The sequence below is a fragment of the Solanum lycopersicum genome, chromosome 6 (assembly GCF_036512215.1).
Source record: "Solanum lycopersicum chromosome 6, SLM_r2.1".
NCBI classification, from domain to species: Eukaryota; Viridiplantae; Streptophyta; class Magnoliopsida; order Solanales; family Solanaceae; genus Solanum; species Solanum lycopersicum.
The window spans coordinates 48,962,567-48,979,724 of NC_090805.1; the positions used below are offsets into that span (position 1 = coordinate 48,962,567).

General features: G+C 33.3%; 2 protein-coding genes and 1 long non-coding RNA gene across 3 annotated transcripts; 1 reads left to right on the forward strand and 2 right to left on the reverse strand.

Moving 5' to 3' along the window:
* Positions 1 to 3,344: 3,344 nt before the first annotated feature.
* Positions 3,345 to 10,266, forward strand: LOC101266129 (cell division cycle protein 48 homolog). Its single transcript, NM_001328679.1, has 9 exons — positions 3,345 to 3,473; positions 3,607 to 3,772; positions 5,680 to 5,908; positions 6,868 to 7,634; positions 7,718 to 7,939; positions 8,119 to 8,190; positions 8,288 to 8,569; positions 8,772 to 9,131; positions 9,747 to 10,266. The coding sequence occupies exons 1-9, from the start codon at positions 3,445 to 3,447 to the stop codon at positions 10,035 to 10,037; spliced, it is 2,418 nt and encodes an 805-aa protein (NP_001315608.1). The 5' UTR covers positions 3,345 to 3,444; the 3' UTR covers positions 10,038 to 10,266.
* On the reverse strand, positions 9,945 to 11,207 carry LOC104648011 (uncharacterized). The gene is made up of 2 exons (XR_742020.4): positions 10,891 to 11,207; positions 9,945 to 10,607 (listed from the first exon to the last, which is right to left on the reverse strand). It is a non-coding gene; the product is annotated as an uncharacterized lncRNA (long non-coding RNA).
* A 3,442-nt stretch (positions 11,208 to 14,649) lies between these two features.
* NRT2.2 (putative high-affinity nitrate transporter) lies at positions 14,650 to 16,679 on the reverse strand. Its single transcript, NM_001279334.1, is given in 3 exon segments — positions 14,650 to 15,523; positions 15,610 to 15,725; positions 15,819 to 16,679. Coding segments are annotated over 3 exon segments (1,593 nt in total). The 5' UTR covers positions 16,629 to 16,679; the 3' UTR covers positions 14,650 to 14,856.
* Positions 16,680 to 17,158: the final 479 nt, after the last annotated feature.

A 17,158-nucleotide genomic window follows, 5' to 3' on the forward strand; every position in this document is an offset into this window, starting at 1 on the left:
AACACATTTAGAACTCGATTCCTATATGTATTTTGTCGAGTGGGTGCTAAGTGTTAGTTATATTATATTATGGCCCGTTTGGCCATAGATTTTGCACATCAAATTTGGGAAAAAACTTGGCAAATTTTGTTTGTCCATACACATTTCTATTATTTGGCAAATTTTTTTGGTAAATTTTCCAAATTTCCAAATACTATAAAAAACTAGTATTTGGGACAAATTCCATTATTTGAAAAGTTTTAAAAATTCAATTTTTACCCTTAACTTTTTATTTTACAAAAATAATAATATTTATTAATACCAACTAATTCATTTATCTCCCATCGCATGGTATATAAATTAGTAGTTCTATTTTTATTCAATATAAGAAAATTTACTCAATATTTTATTTTGGTAGATAAATATTACGTTGTTAATGCTAGTCTACGGAACACAAGAGGATTTTTAGCTCCATTCAAAGGAATGCGCTATCATTTGTAGGACTACCGAGGAAGTGAAAGAGAGCTTAAGAATGGAAAAGAGCTATTTAACTATAGACATGCTTCTCTGCGCAATGTAATTGAAAGAACTTTTGGTGCGTGGAAAAGTAGATTCAGAATACTAAGACAAGGCATGAACAACTATGAATGTGACATGCAAGTGAAAATAGTAATTGCTTGCGTTGTATTGTATAATTTTTTACGTGAACACCAAAGTAGTGATGGAATATTCAATGAATATGAAAATGATGATATGGTTGTTGATGAAAGTGACGAACTATTGGCTCAGGGAAACAACATCGCTTCATCTTCTCGATCATCTGATTCGAAAATGCAAGCTCATCGAGAAGAGATTGTTCATAAAATGTGGGAAGATTATATTAAAGAATAGGTTGAGCTCTTTCAGAGAGAAAGCATAGATTCTTCAGTGATTGCAATATTTATTTCCTTTTGTTTTCTTCTCTTTTTTTTCCCGAATTTATATTAGTTGTATTTTCATTATCATGATTAGTACCAAGACCTTTTCACTATACGAATATTTACTGTAATGATTCTTGTTAATTTGTTGCGGAAGTCATAAATATTGTTACATGAGATTTCTATTGTGCTATGTAATACAAATTTATGGTTAGTTTGATAGTTTTAAAAACTTATGGGTATAAATCATATTTCTTAAAAAAATGAAATATGTTTCTCAAATTCTATGGCCAAATACATGGTAAAATTTCACCCAAATTTTCATTCAAATAATATTTGCCAAAAATATTTCAATATCTACGACCAAACGCTAGCGATATATATTGGCAGGTATAATATAGTACAAGTAAGACAACCAGAAAAATCATAACTAAAGATGGATAATGGCACTTTATTTTTAGTTTTACAATTCGGGAAGTTAATTACAGGAGTAGGATGTTTTTTGTTTTTTTTTTAATTATTTGATGATTGATGTTTAATATTCCTATTATATTTTTATTATTATGGATTTTATGTCGTTTAAAGACTTATTTAGAAAGAAGCGATTTCTATTTTTCATCTGAGATTTTTTATATTCAGAGTTTATCATTATCCACTGCACTATATAAAAAAGAATTGCAAATTTATTTTTAAATTTTATATTATAATAAGTGTTATTAACTACTTATCCTATTTATCTAAGTTAAAAAATCTGGATTTTTTGTTCATATTCATAAGATTTCATGGGTCTCTGATGGGCAGACAAGGCAATGTAAGGATTAGGCAAATAATTTAGACGGCCTAAGTCATATACAAGCTTTTAAAGTTGTTCGCATATTTCATTTAGACATCTTAATTTAGGGCAGTACATATTGAACACTTTAATCTTAACAAATTTATATCTATTAAACACAAAATGAAAATTTATGGAAAGACATAAGTGCGTGTGTCTCAAACACAAATACAAAGTAGATAGACCAATAAAATGATAACACGTGGCAATTAGATAAAAAAAAATTTAAGAAAAAAACAAATTATTTTATCAACCACCCCTCCCCCATCCCCGTTCTTCTTCATCAAAATTTGCTGTCATTGTAAAGCTTTTCGCCCATTTCGAATTTTCTTTGATCACTTACTACCATAATTATCTAAAGAAAATAGTGACTTGATTTTTCTTTAATCACTTGCTACCATAATTATCTTAATAAATAACAACTTTTGATTAAAAGAATAATCAATTAATATTATTTTTATAAAAAAAAATGAAGCTTTGCTACAACATTTGAATTTTAGATCTATTAACTTTTAAAAAATTAAGGTAAAAGCAAAAAAAAAAAAAAAGAGTTAGAGAGTATTTAGAGGATGACTACAGTGAGGAAGTGAAGAAGAAGACAAGTTTTTTCAATTCTTTTTGTTATTTAATTTTTAAAAATTAACTATGTAAGTTGGAAAACAAAAAGAAAAAAAAGAAAAAAATTAAATTTTTAATAGCTATATGCGCTCGAGGAGAGTGCAACACACTCTTTTTGCCATGTCATCATTTTGTGTCTAATAGAAATGATTTATGAATAAATAAGGTGTTCATTAGGTACAAACCTTATTTAAAGTGTCTAAGTGAAATATGCGGACAACTTTAGATGGTCATATATGACTTAAGTCTAATTTAGACCTTTCTTTCACCCACTTTTAGAAAAAATACTAGTTAATGTTCACTAATCATTTCCGTTTAAGTAATTACTATATTTTGACTAGGTCGAATTTTATGAATTTATTTGTATAAATTTTTAATATAGAAGACATCATTATAATAATATAGAAGTCTAACAAGTAACGATTAAGAAATTGCATTCGACTAATATAATCTTATTTGAGTGACTTAATTCTCTGACAAAGACATTTTTTTATGTGCTTTAAGTTAAAAATATAAAAAACATATTAAAACAATAAACGAATTCAACATACATATAAATACCTTTTTAAATTATGTATAAACAATATAATTTTCCTTCGAATGAAATTTACGAATGCCTATGCTCTTTGCTTGATCTGTCTTATACATGGGCTTTACCTATCTTAATTAATAGACATGTCATATATGATACATCTTTTACTTGAAAAAAATATAATTAAATTGAGATTATTTTTTTTTAGAAATCTCAATAATATTTCGATCACAAATTTTATAAATATTAAATTTCAAATAAAATATCGAAATAGTGGGTTCATAACGTATGTTTTGATCTGATTTTAATCTTTTAGTTGTTTACTTGAAAAACCAAATTGGGAATACTTTTTTTTAACCGAAACACGTAGTACACCTATAATTCGTCCAAAAGCAGGAAAATACAGATAGAACGGCAGTCGTATTTAATTTATCGTGTTTTATTTTTCTCGGTTTAATAAATTGATAATTCACTTCTTCCATATCCCTTTCTTGCACTCATTGTTCTCTTCTCGAGCAAAACTCCAGTTTCTCTCGGCTGCTCTACCCTAATCTAGATCTCCGAAGATGACTAACCAGGCCGAGTCATCTGACTCGTAAGTTCTCTCTCCTCTCGATCGGTTGATCTACTGCAGTTGTTTCGACTCGAGAAATCGTTTCTAGAAAGTTCTGACATTCTTATTGTATTGTGATTACTGATTTTTTACTTTTTTTTGTTTTTGTTTTCAGAAAAGGTGCGAAGAAGGATTTCTCTACCGCGATTTTGGAGAGGAAGAAGTCTCCTAATCGGCTTGTTGTTGATGAGGCGGTCAACGATGATAACTCTGTTGTTGCACTGCACCCTGCTACTATGGAGAAGCTACAGCTCTTCCGTGGAGATACAATTCTCATCAAGGTTTTCCAATTATCCTATTTTTTGGGGTTTTCGCCTAAATCTCGTGTTTTTAGGGTTTCTATGTGGATAATCTGATTGCCTAAGGTTTACAGTGAAGATTGCTTTGCTAGTAGTTGATTTTTTATCGCCGCTTAGGTGAATCTGGTGGATTGGCTAGTTTTATACTTGCCAATAGATTTGAGACATAGGATATTAGTGTTTCTACGTTTTGAGGTGCCAGTGGGTGTTTGTTCTGCTTGTTTGATGCTGGGACCGAAAATTTTATGGGTTATAGCTGTGACATATACTTGTTTAAACTGAAAAGCAACTTATTATTTTATAGATGGTTACAAGCTGTAGAGGTATTCTTGTGAACTTGGTTTTCTGCTTCAGGTGAGATCAATAACTAAGATGATCCGTCTGGAAAGAGACTGTAATGAAAAACTATTTACGTTTGTTCTAGTCAGTGGTGGGGATTACCTGTGTTCATAGCTTATGATGTGTCATTGAATTATACTCTGTTGATCCTTGATGAGCAGACGTCAATAGGTTCTATATGTCAATTGGTAATTGGCTATATTACATAATCATGGAAAAGATGTTCTGAATCATATTAATGAATTTACTCTCTACATAAAAGAGGAAAGATTTTCAGAATCATAGTAGATAAATACCAGTTTAACAATAACGTCCTTTGAAGTCATGAGATATAGCTTAGTTATGATCTCACTTTAAATAAGCCTGTGCTCAATCAAAGACACACAATATGATTCCAATGAGAAACAGTTGGTTCTTTGAATCTCAGTAATGAGGAGTTAAATTAATATTGTGAACTATTGTATGTTGGATGTTTTAATTAGTTACTTCAATTGAAATTTGATTATACTTACTGCATTCATCAGTGCCCCGGGCTCTTTCCTAAAAACTTTTAGGCTAATGCCTTTGGGGCCCTCAAATATTTATAAATAAAAAATATGTTTAATTTTTTCATGAAAAAAATAATTATAATAATAAGTATATATATATATATATTATTTTCTTCGGTAACACTCACATTTTTTATCCTTTTTAACTCCTTTTGCACTCTATTTCTTCAAATCTTTGATAGTTAGAGTAAATTAGAAATGTTCTTTATTTCTTCGTAACTTTTCATATTTAAGTAGGGTATACCTAGTTATCAATTTTTTGAATCAGATTATATGATTCTAACCTTTGTCTTAATTTAAAATTTATCAACTTATTACATACATAACTACATTATCGATTCATATAATACTTGTCTCAATAATGATGTTTTTTAATGTTGAATTGATAAAACCTCGCTTAAAAATAATAATTAAAAAAATATTTGAAAAATCATTTATAAAAAAGATATGATATAATAATTTACATGTAAAATTTTAGAAAAATAAATAAATAGAGATAAAATTTATTTAAATTTTTTGGGCCTTTAATTAGAATTTCGTTTTAGGTCTTGAATCATGTTGAGCCGCCTCTAGCATTCATACAAGTGTGTGTCGGCAGCTTTGCGCGTGCTACTTTTAATTTATTCAGAAAATTGTGCGCTTCACTTTAAAGAAAGCATGTTAATTGAAATTTGATTATAACTTACTGTATTCATACAAGTGTGTGTCGGCGGCTTTGCGCGTGCTACTTTTAATTTAATCAGAAAATCGAGTGCTTCACTTTAATGAAAGAATGTGCTTTACTTGTTACTTTTCACTTCAACCCCCAGGGGCCCACTGAGCTTGTTGCATTTTTCTTTTTGTGCTTTTCTGCTCTTAGAAACAATGTTGTAATTTTCTCGTGGTGCGTGTGGATTAATTTTAACAACTATTTAAATGAGGTTACCTTTCTGAATCTGTTTGCATGTTTGTCTGCCCGTTTATCGAATTGACTCAATAGTTTTATGCTGCAATTTAATCCAGGGAAAGAAAAGGAAGGATACAGTTGTCATTGCTCTTGCTGATGAAACATGTGATGAGCCAAAGATTAGGATGAACAAGGTTGTCCGTTCAAATTTGAGGGTCCGTCTTGGAGATGTTGTGTCTGTGCACCAATGCCCAGATGTTAAGTATGGGAAGCGTGTCCACATACTTCCTATAGATGATACAATAGAAGGTCTCACCGGGGATTTGTTTGATGCGTTCCTGAAACGTAAGTGTACTGACACATGCAATTTCTTTCAATTGAATAGCTCAAGCATGATTTTAGGTTGGGCAATTTAAGGCTTTATTCTCTGCACTGTTGTGGTATAGGAATTTCCAATCCATTGAACTTCTCATAAAATCTAAAAATTAATAAGGGTGGGTTATAGGGACAGGGTAGTAGTGATGATGAAAAAAGACTGTCAATATCATGGATTTGATTTTCACGATCACAAACTATGCATCTTACTCTCTTTGTCTGGTTTAGTTTTTGTTCCTGTGATTAGATTTAAATTCTGAGCACCCAAAATTAAGGAGACAAGCCAGGTGCCTAATTAGTATCTGGCACCATAATGCTATCAACTGAATTTGGTATCCTTGCTTCACAGTAAGTATATTTAAAACCTAATAGCTCTAGAAGATTATTGTTCTTCCAGTGGTACTATCAAAAGGACACACCATCTGTTAGTGCGGACTTTAAGTTATATAATTTGTGCGCAATGTAATCCAACTGGTTTTAGACAAGTGAATATCATTAATTTGATTTTCCCATCAAATAACTTGATTATTCTGGGTATATTGTTGCACTTGGGGAACTCGTTATTGATGGGCCACAGTGCCATTTTAAGTTTGTTATCTGATAGAACTATAATTTCTGTCTTGTTCCTTCTGGTGATAGTACAATCTTTGAGATAATAGTCCAGGAGAATTTTGGGTTTTTTTGGGAGAATATGGAGTTGCAGCAGTTGTTTGCCCTCTTTATTGTGCATCTGTTTTGGGTTCCAGTATTTATTAAAATATCTCCAATTCATGGTCTTTCCCTTATTTTGTACATTCTACTCTTCGATTGGCAATTGGCAGTGAAAATTAAAGGGCGAAGGTTGTCTTCTATGTTAGTGAATTTGTATCTGCATTATCTGTAAGCGCAGTCTGTTTTGGCCTCAATTTTAAGCATATCCCTTTTTGCAGCGTACTTTTTGGAAGCATATCGTCCTTTGAGGAAAGGAGACAATTTTCTTGTTAGAGGGGGGATGAGAAGTGTGGAATTCAAAGTCATTGAGACTGACCCAGGGGAGTATTGTGTTGTTGCCCCAGACACTGAAATCTTTTGTGAGGGGGAGCCTGTTAAAAGGGAGGATGAGGAGAGACTGGACGAAGTTGGCTATGATGATGTTGGTGGTGTGAGAAAACAGATGGCTCAAATTCGTGAACTGGTGGAACTACCATTGAGGCATCCTCAACTTTTCAAATCCATTGGTGTGAAACCACCAAAGGGGATTTTACTTTATGGGCCCCCTGGTTCTGGGAAGACCCTGATAGCAAGAGCAGTGGCTAACGAAACAGGTGCATTTTTCTTTTGCATTAATGGACCAGAAATCATGTCCAAATTGGCTGGTGAGAGTGAAAGCAATCTCAGGAAGGCATTCGAAGAGGCTGAGAAAAATGCTCCATCTATTATATTCATTGATGAGATTGATTCAATTGCTCCCAAGCGAGAGAAGACACATGGTGAAGTTGAGAGAAGGATTGTTTCACAGCTCCTGACTCTGATGGATGGACTGAAATCTCGTGCTCATGTCATAGTTATGGGAGCTACCAATCGTCCTAATAGCATTGATCCCGCTCTCAGAAGGTTTGGTAGGTTTGATCGGGAAATTGACATTGGTGTTCCTGATGAAGTTGGACGTCTTGAAGTTCTTCGTATTCATACCAAGAATATGAAGCTTGCAGAAGAAGTAAGTCAACTTATTGAATTTCCTTCTTCTTTTTCGGACCAAATTTGTCTTTGTTGCATAATGGTGAGTGTTTGATTCTGCAGGTTGATTTGGAAAGAATATCAAAAGATACACATGGTTATGTCGGTGCAGATCTTGCTGCTCTTTGCACTGAAGCTGCACTTCAGTGCATTAGAGAGAAAATGGATGTCATTGATCTGGAAGATGATTCCATTGATGCTGAAATATTGAATTCAATGGCTGTCACAAATGAGCACTTCCAAACTGCTCTAGGAACAAGCAATCCATCTGCATTGCGTGAAACAGTAAGTATCCTATTACGACCCAGTTATGTAATGTAGCTTGCAACCTGATCATGTGCCATGTTCTAGTTGCTTATGATTTTCCTGTCATTTTGTCTGTATGGTTTTATGGATGGGATAGATGAGTTATGTTTTTTTAAGTTCTCAAATTTATTGGGTTCTTTCGTGAAAATTATGCGCAGGTTGTTGAAGTGCCTAATGTATCATGGGAAGACATTGGAGGCCTTGAAAATGTCAAAAGAGAGCTTCAAGAGGTAATTGAATTCAATAACTTGGCCTTGATGCATTATATACGCCACTAAGTTCTGTCTTAGGAGGGTTTCATCATTGTTCTTGTTTCACATTATGTAGACTGTTCAATACCCCGTGGAGCATCCAGAGAAGTTCGAGAAATTTGGTATGTCACCTTCAAAAGGTGTTCTTTTCTATGGTCCTCCGGGATGTGGGAAAACTCTTCTTGCCAAGGCAATTGCAAATGAGTGTCAAGCCAATTTCATTAGTGTCAAAGGACCTGAGCTGCTTACCATGTGGTTTGGAGAGAGTGAGGCCAATGTCCGTGAAATTTTTGACAAGGCTAGACAATCTGCACCCTGTGTCCTCTTCTTTGATGAGCTTGACTCTATTGCCACTCAGGTAAGATTGTTTTCAAGTTTACCCCAAATTGTTTGTTGTAAGCAAACACAGGAACCTTTGGCGGATTATGTGGACTTAGACCGCACATATATCCTAACCTGGCAATCAATTCGATAAATCTGTAAAAAGGAGGAGAACAGGAAAAAAAGTAGTTATCCGTGTATCACTGCTTACGAAGAATGTTGCTTGATTTATTTTGCAGAGGGGAAGCAGTAGTGGTGATGCTGGTGGAGCAGCTGATCGGGTTCTCAACCAACTTCTGACTGAAATGGATGGCATGAATGCAAAGAAAACTGTTTTTATTATTGGGGCCACAAACAGGCCTGATATTATTGACCCTGCACTTCTGCGACCCGGTCGACTTGACCAGTTAATTTATATCCCACTGCCAGACGAAGACTCGCGCCATCAGATTTTCAAGGCATGTCTTAGAAAATCTCCCCTATCAAAAGATATTGATTTGAGAGCTCTTGCCAAATATACTCAGGGATTTAGTGGAGCCGATATCACTGAGATCTGTCAACGGGCCTGCAAATATGCCATAAGGGAGAATATTGAGAAAGTAAGTCCTTCTGTTTTTAAATTTTCAACTTTGGTTTTGCTCTTTTTAGTTTTTGAGGTCACATCATCTATCTTTGTTCTTACAGCTTTTTATCCGTGCTGTTTACTGTTGTACATCTACTGATAATGGGGTCTTAAAGACTTTAAACTAGTGGGTGGAAGTACCACTCCACCTTGTTGCAGTGAGTGTGGACTTGGTATAAAGTAATATAAAAAATATATTCATACTGTGTCCTTGTGTATGCGTATGCGCCAGCACATGCTGCTGCTAAGATGGATTTGCCACTGCTGATACTTATATTGAACAGTGTTTTAGGTTGTTTTGTGTCATCATCTGTGCTGAAATATTGAAATGATGGTGCTCTTCGGTTCTTTGTTAATGGTTTTTGTTGTCTTCAGTTTGATGGTTGCCAAAATAAATATCTGAATTCAAGTGTTTTATCTCCTCTCCGTTTCTTGCAAAACAGCTATGTGCTGTATACTCTTGCTTTAAACTCCGTGTTAACTTTTGTTAGCTGGTCTCTCATGTCAATGTTTGCAAGGGTTGCTAACGTTTGTTTTTTTAAGTGGGCGTAATTAACATCCTATTACTTGTCAAATGGCGTTCTTGTTACAGGATATAGAAAAGGAAAAGAGGCGAGCAGAGAATCCTGATTCTATGGATGAGGATGCTGATGATGAGATATCAGAGATCAAGCCTGCTCATTTTGAGGAGTCCATGAAGTATGCACGACGAAGTGTGAGTGATGCCGATATTCGTAAATACCAGGCATTTGCTCAGACCTTACAGCAATCTCGAGGTTTTGGAACGGAATTTCGGTTTTCTGAGACCAGTGGTGGAGCTGCTGCATCTGATCCCTTCACAACTTCTAATGCTGGAGCCGATGATGATGACCTGTATAGCTAAAGTTATGGACTATCCTGTTATTTTGCTGCGACTTCTTTCTTTTCCGTTGTTGCTAGCGCTATATAGAGTTTCCTAAACAATTTACTTATTTGTTTCTGGAAGCTGTAATGCTACTCGTCCAACTGTTGGTTTATTTTGCTCGCTCTTTAATGTTGTTATCTTGAGGTGTTCTATGACATTTTAAAGAAACCTCAATAGCTTTGCTAATATAGTGGACCTTGGTAATTTATTCTCTTCACCTTTTCCCTTTTGATGCATTTCTTTCTTGTTACCAGGCTCTAATTTGCCTTTGTATAATAGGTGCTAATTCACTTAAAATTGCTACAGTTTCTGTAAACGAGCATCTAATATTCAAAAATGTCTAATTGCAGTGGTAGTTTTGCTGAAATAACTTGGTGTGTGTTTGAGAACAAATAGACAAATTATGTAAACTTAGTTATGTGTGATCTCTACATCTTGCAAAAAATGCATGCAGAATATTGAGTTGAAAATGTCTGAAATAATATCTCCGCCCTCTTTCTGCCAAATTACGTAAGATTATTCTTGTAATGTTTCAACTCCAAATGAAATCTACATGACAAATAATAATCTGTCAACATGTTTCTAATAAGTCTAAATGTTAGTAACAAAGGAGACCTTAGAAAAGAAATTCACAATTTACTCTGTTTAAGACTTGTACATGCAAGTTAACCTACTATAACAAACAGACAAACAAAGTTGCATAATGCAAATTTTCGTCTTTCTTTCTTAATAAGTAGCAAAATTAGCAGTAACGTAAAATACAGAAGTATAAATTCAAGTCAATTTAATACAACATAACATGAATTATTATATTAGATAAAAAGAATAATACCGCTTATTCGTATGAATCAGTTACATTGCTGGGCTAGTTAATTAAGGTTGCTTGAAATGCTTATCTTGTGAACATCCAATTCCAAGTTCACCAAGTATATGATTGTTCACAAATCTGCTTGGACCAGATGCATGTCTGAACCCTTTTGGTAAGCAATTCTTGATTTCCTTCCCATGAAAAACAGGACGTTTATTATGACGATTCGTCAACTCGGGTTTCATTATCATGTATTCTTCAGATAATTGACGGACTCCCACAGCTTCATTTATTAAAAATGATAGCAAAAGCAGGCAAAAAACATATAGTATAAGAAATATATTTTTATTGGAAGCTGCATTTGTCATTTTTAAACAAGTGTGGAGTTCCTGTAAAACTATGATGTGTGGTTTATAACAAGTGAAACTATAAATAGGCTCGTGAGGAGTAGAGGCGGCAGATATAAAGATTTGTACACAGCTCATTGCAAGCAGACAGTACAAACCATGCAACCAAAAAGTATAAATTTTGTTTACTCCTAACACATAATTTTTCATCTAAAATTTAATATCATAATAATAGTGTCTGGTGTATAAAGTATCTCGTGTTAGCAGGACTAGGCCCCTATAAAATTTAATATCATAATAACAGTGTCTGGTGTATAACGTATCTCGTGTTAGCAGGACTAGACCCCTATTTTTATATGGTGGCCCGTGATCGTTGGTCATTAATTGCTATAAAATGATGAACTTCTCTCTTCCTTAATTTCTCTCATTAATACATTTTTACTTTCTCTCTATGAATCTTTGGTACGTCTTCATTGTTGCTTCACTTCTATCATTTAATATTTCGACGCACCTTATTCATTTTTTCATTAAAAGAGTATATATATTAATGAAGTATGTATATTTGGGACCGATGGTTCGCCCTTCTTAATTGCTACGATCTATTTTTAATTTATGGAGTTGGAATTATGGTTTTAAAATTAAATTTCGAATTTCTTCATTAGACATTATTCATGATTGCTACAATCTATTTTTAATTTATGGAGTTAGAAATATGATTTTTAAAATTAAATTGCGATAGATTGACCTTATCTAATGATCTATCACGTTCATGCATGTGTTTTCCATTACTATTACAACTACAATCTGATTTCAATGTTACCTATGTGTATTTCGATCACTCCTATGTAATAGCTCACAAATTATTATACGAGAAATGTAAACTGCACTAGGTAAACATAATGTAACGAGCTTCACTAAAAAAGTATTGACTATTGATAAGGTAAATCGAACGGTAAATCGAATTCTAACCAATTTTATTGGATACCACATGTTACACAACTCAACCACCTTACGGATTTAATGTTCTTACTAACGTACCTTTCACCAATTTTATGAAGACGTCGGATACATAAAGCGCTGCTACCTTAATTGATGCAACAGCTATTGGGTAAACTTATGTCTTTTATATTATTACTATTATTATTATTATTATTATTATGAGAATTTTGTTGCTATAAGATTTAGATGAAAGTAAATACTTACAATTTATTGTTCTACTAGTCTCTCTAGCTGAACAATTATGTCTCTCAACTTTTCTCTTTTTTTCAACTTGCAAGATTAGAATTTTTATGTGTGAGATATCAAGTGGTTAGAATTTAGAGTTCTATATATTCATTCAGTTTATTGAGAGATCAATGCTACGAAAAGTGGTTGAAAGGAGAAATAATAAAGGCATATATTTATCTCTTTTTACTAATAAAATTTTGATTCGAGTCATCTATTAAGAAAATCTTGATTGTTATAGTAAATTTATCATTTTATCCTAATTGATAGAATTTCAAAAATTTTTACTTTCTGCATTTTTTAAAAATATTAATTTTAATATAAATTAATTGAGGATATTATAGATAAAAAAAGTTTATCCATTCTTGATTTATCAGAAAATGACAAATAAAAAAAAAAATTAGACAAATAAAACTTAAGGGACTCAAGTTAAAGTTTTTACTACTTAATCTTTTCTGCTTAGGATATTCGTGTCTAAAATACTGAATTCAATTAAATGAATGGCTTTGAGTGTTTGGGAGCTAAACATTATTGACAAGTTTGGATTGCATTAACATGTAAGAAAAAATATTAGTAGTAGTTCTATTTTATAGGTAAAGTACAAGTGAAAAATAGTGTAAATTTAATGATATGTAGTAATGAATTCAACCCATATATATTCTACACGATTTACTGTTACCTACGTAAGATAGAAACCAAACCAATAGTAATTATTAAGAAATATGTTCATTAAGGAGGTTGGTATTGTGATTCTTATGTTTGGTAAAATAATGATAGTCTAGTGTTAATTCTCAACAATTGATGGAAAACCAAGAAGGACTAGTTGACAAGCGGATCAATCTGTTTTTTTAATTTTTTGATATTTATATCTATTCCTTTGAAAAGATTTTTATTATTAAAATTACTAATTATTTATTTTTTTGTTAAAAAAAATGAAATAAACCAATTCTTTGCATTTCCACTTAGTGATATATTTCTCACCTAGCTACTAGGGAAGCCTGATACATACATAATTTTCATATTTTGTGTTTATGTTAAATTAACTAATTGGATTTAATTAGTTAAAATTTAAAGTTAGTAATATATTACACTTAATTATTGGTTGAGTATGTCTATGAAAGGCATATTATTTGTATCTTTTTGATTTGATATAAATAATAATGAGTATAAAAATACATATGGATAGTTTTTCTTATATCTCAAGTAGCCTAATAAAACCAAGTTAATTAACCAAGTAATGCTGATGTAATGAGCCAAGTCAACTTTCCTTCAGCTTGGGACTTAAAAGCTGTACCCACAATGACTTAAATTATCCCTCCTTTTTATGGGCAGGCTCCTATCTCGATTTAACAATTAAAATTGTGGAAAATGAAAATTTATGAATCAATAGCGGAAATGGATTCATGTGTATGTCTAACCTTCGGTTAATTTTCAATGGCACTAATAAGCACACAAGACTCCTCTACATTAATTTTTCTCTCCATTTCCCAAGTACCCACTTGGATGAAGTCATGTGTCCTTTTTAAAAATTAAGGGTACTTTTTTTACTTTAACTTGTTCGTGCACTTTCTTTTAAAAAGATACTACTCTCTTCGTTTCACAAAGAATGATCTAGTTTGACTTGACACGTAGTTTAAGAGTATAAAGAAAACTTTGAATCTTGTGTAGTCTTAAATTAAAGTTAGGTCAAATGTACAAAATTTTCCTTTGATCTTGTGGTTCTTAAACATGTCACCTGAAAAGTTGTTACACACACAAAAAAAAGAGGTCATTCTTTTTTAAATGAAGAAAGTACTAAAATTTAATTATAAACTCTTTTTCCTCGGAAAATAGAAACATAATTCACTTTAAATTCACTAAAATGCTTACTCCTACTTGAGTTATTCAATACTTTACGAGTTAACATGAGTTGAATTGTCAATTATACTAAACTTAATTCTCGATTCCACTCTAAGCCAACTAACACTTTCCATATCCATGTACAAATTGCTGCGAATTATAAACTATAAATGGTATGAATCTTTCCTATCAATTTAAATTAGCCACTAGACGAAGAAAAACAATTCACGTCCTTTTATAAACCAACTGGAATAAAATCATGTCCCATCTTAGAAGTCAAAGTTTTAATTACAACTATAATACACTTTTGAATCTGAACTCTGTAAAACAAAGGCTATAGGCCCTAGAATATTCTTTTAAACACGCAATAGGAAACATTAAAATGTGTAATATATATATATATATATATTATATATACGTAAATTTAAAACCACATACACCTTAGTAGATTCCAGCGTATTGACAAGCAACATCATTTAAGAAAAAAACAAAAAAGAAAGAAGAAAAAAAAATCAGGACTTATTTTGCTTATTGAAACAACTCAGCTCATTGAACTAAAGATTGACGATCATCAATCCGATCAGACACGGTTTGGTGTCAAATTTGGTGGAGTGGGTGCGGAACCAACGCGCTTACCACGCTCCGATCGGCAATTTTCAGCGAATTTCAAGCTGTTTTGGTGCATCCCTTTTTGCCTCTCTGCCTCTGTGTACTCTGAAGTATAATAATGTTCTTCCGTTCCCTTGACTGGATCTTTTGTTGGTGGGAGAAACATGCTTCCCCATTGTGGGAAATGACAAAATGTAACAGGAAGAGTGCATCCTATGATCATGAATCCCATGTAAGTTAACCCTGTCGCTGTCGAGTACTTTGAGCTCGTGAAAAACAACAATTGAGTCAATCCAGAACCAAAATTTCCACCTGCCCCTGTCATTCCGCTTATAATTCCTAACGATCGTCGAGAAATGAATGGAATAATACCAAAAGTTGCACCACAAGCAGCTTGAGCTCCGATTGAGAAAAGGATCATAAAGGTTACAGCAAGTGGTAGAGAATTCGAACGACCCAAAAGAACACAAAATACTCCTCCAAGTGTTTGTAAAATCCACAAAACCCAAAGTCTCCCTCTCATACCGAATTTCTTTGCTGCGTAATCAGAAGAAAATCCTCCAAATGGTCGAGCCAAAAGGTTAGCCATACCAAATGTGGCAGCAATGATCCCCGCTGTGCTAAGCTTTAGATCAAATCTGCAAAATTTATATAAATTTAGATCTAAGTTTCAAATTTTTTAATTCATATGTTATAACAAACAATTGAAGAATTTAAATCAAACCTGTCGAAGAAGTACTCAGCAATGACGTTGTCTGTTGACAGTTCAACTCCCATAGAGTATCCATAGAGAAGAACAAAGATCCATGTCCTGTAGTTTGTTGCAGCATACCACAATATCTGTATTTAACAAAAACCATATAGAATTAGCAAAAATGTTTAAACAAAGACGTAAAAAATATTATTAAGTCTTGAGATGTAATTTGGACTTACGTTACCGAATTTATCTTTAGCAACAGTACCCGTCTTCTGTAAAGTGCCACGATTTCCGTCGGGTAAATCTTGGCCAAGAGTCAACACTAAAATACCCATCACCACATGAAGCCATCCAGGAATAAAAAATGCAATTCTCCAAGCAGTGAACGGAGTTGCACCCGCCCTCCGAATTATATCATACAAAAGTGGCATAATGAGTTGAGTTGCACCTCCACCCATATTACCCCATCCAGCAGCCGTTCCGTTCACTAGCCCTATGATCTTACTATTAAACATAGTACTCATCCAATATTGACACGACACAAACGTTGCGAGGGAAAACCCAATCATGAACCGGACGGCTACGTAGCCACCAGCGGATGAAACAAAGGACATACAAAAAACAGTTGGGGCCGACAACATGATAAGAAAAGCGCACCCATACCTTGGACCCAACAAATCACAAACCGCACCCATCGTAAGCCTAGATAAAATACTTCCGGATACGGAAGCAACCCCAGCGTTACCGACATCCATTTTTGTCAAATTAAGATTGTCCCTAATAATAGGAACTAAAGGTGCAGCAGCAAAAGTCGAAACGAAACAAGTGAAAAAGGAGATCCAGGAGAGCTGGAACGTAAGTCCATGAGGCTTCGAAAACGAATAAAACTTAAATTGTTTAGCCTTGTGTTCAGTATCCACCGGTACTGAAAACTTGGCGGAGGTATCCGTAGGCACCATTGGAGAAGCCACGGAGAAAGCGAGAACAGGTTCTCTTCCGGTGACTCCATGCATAGAACTCCCCGGTGATCCTTCTACATCAGTCATTTCTTCAATTGAGGAAATAACTGGTTAATTTTATAAATGATTGATTTGAAATGTATTGAGAATGTAAAATTGATGTGTAGTATTGTGAGAATGTTGTATGTTTATATAGGGCTCAAAGCGTTGACAATGTGCAATTTTGGGAAGTACTTGGTGATTCCCAATGGTTACATTCTGTTTTTTGATAATTTTAAATACTTGTATGAATAATAAGGAATCCATTACGCCGCATATAAATATGAATGAATAACCCCCTTATGGTATATCCCAAAGGTTCAATGACCATTTTATTAGTTAGTAGTATACTATTTCTAAACGTTACCCCTTTTGACATACAAGTGTTGAATAAGTCTTTTGCAATAATTTGGCGTATAACTAAACCTGAAATTAAGTTGTTAGCTTTCTATTCAGGGGTAATATCAGTTGTGTTGGACATTAACGGTTCAGGAATACTCCTAATTCCTTACACCATTACGAATACTCAACATCTTATTATTATAAGTAACTATTTTTTTTCTTCTCGTCTATCAATG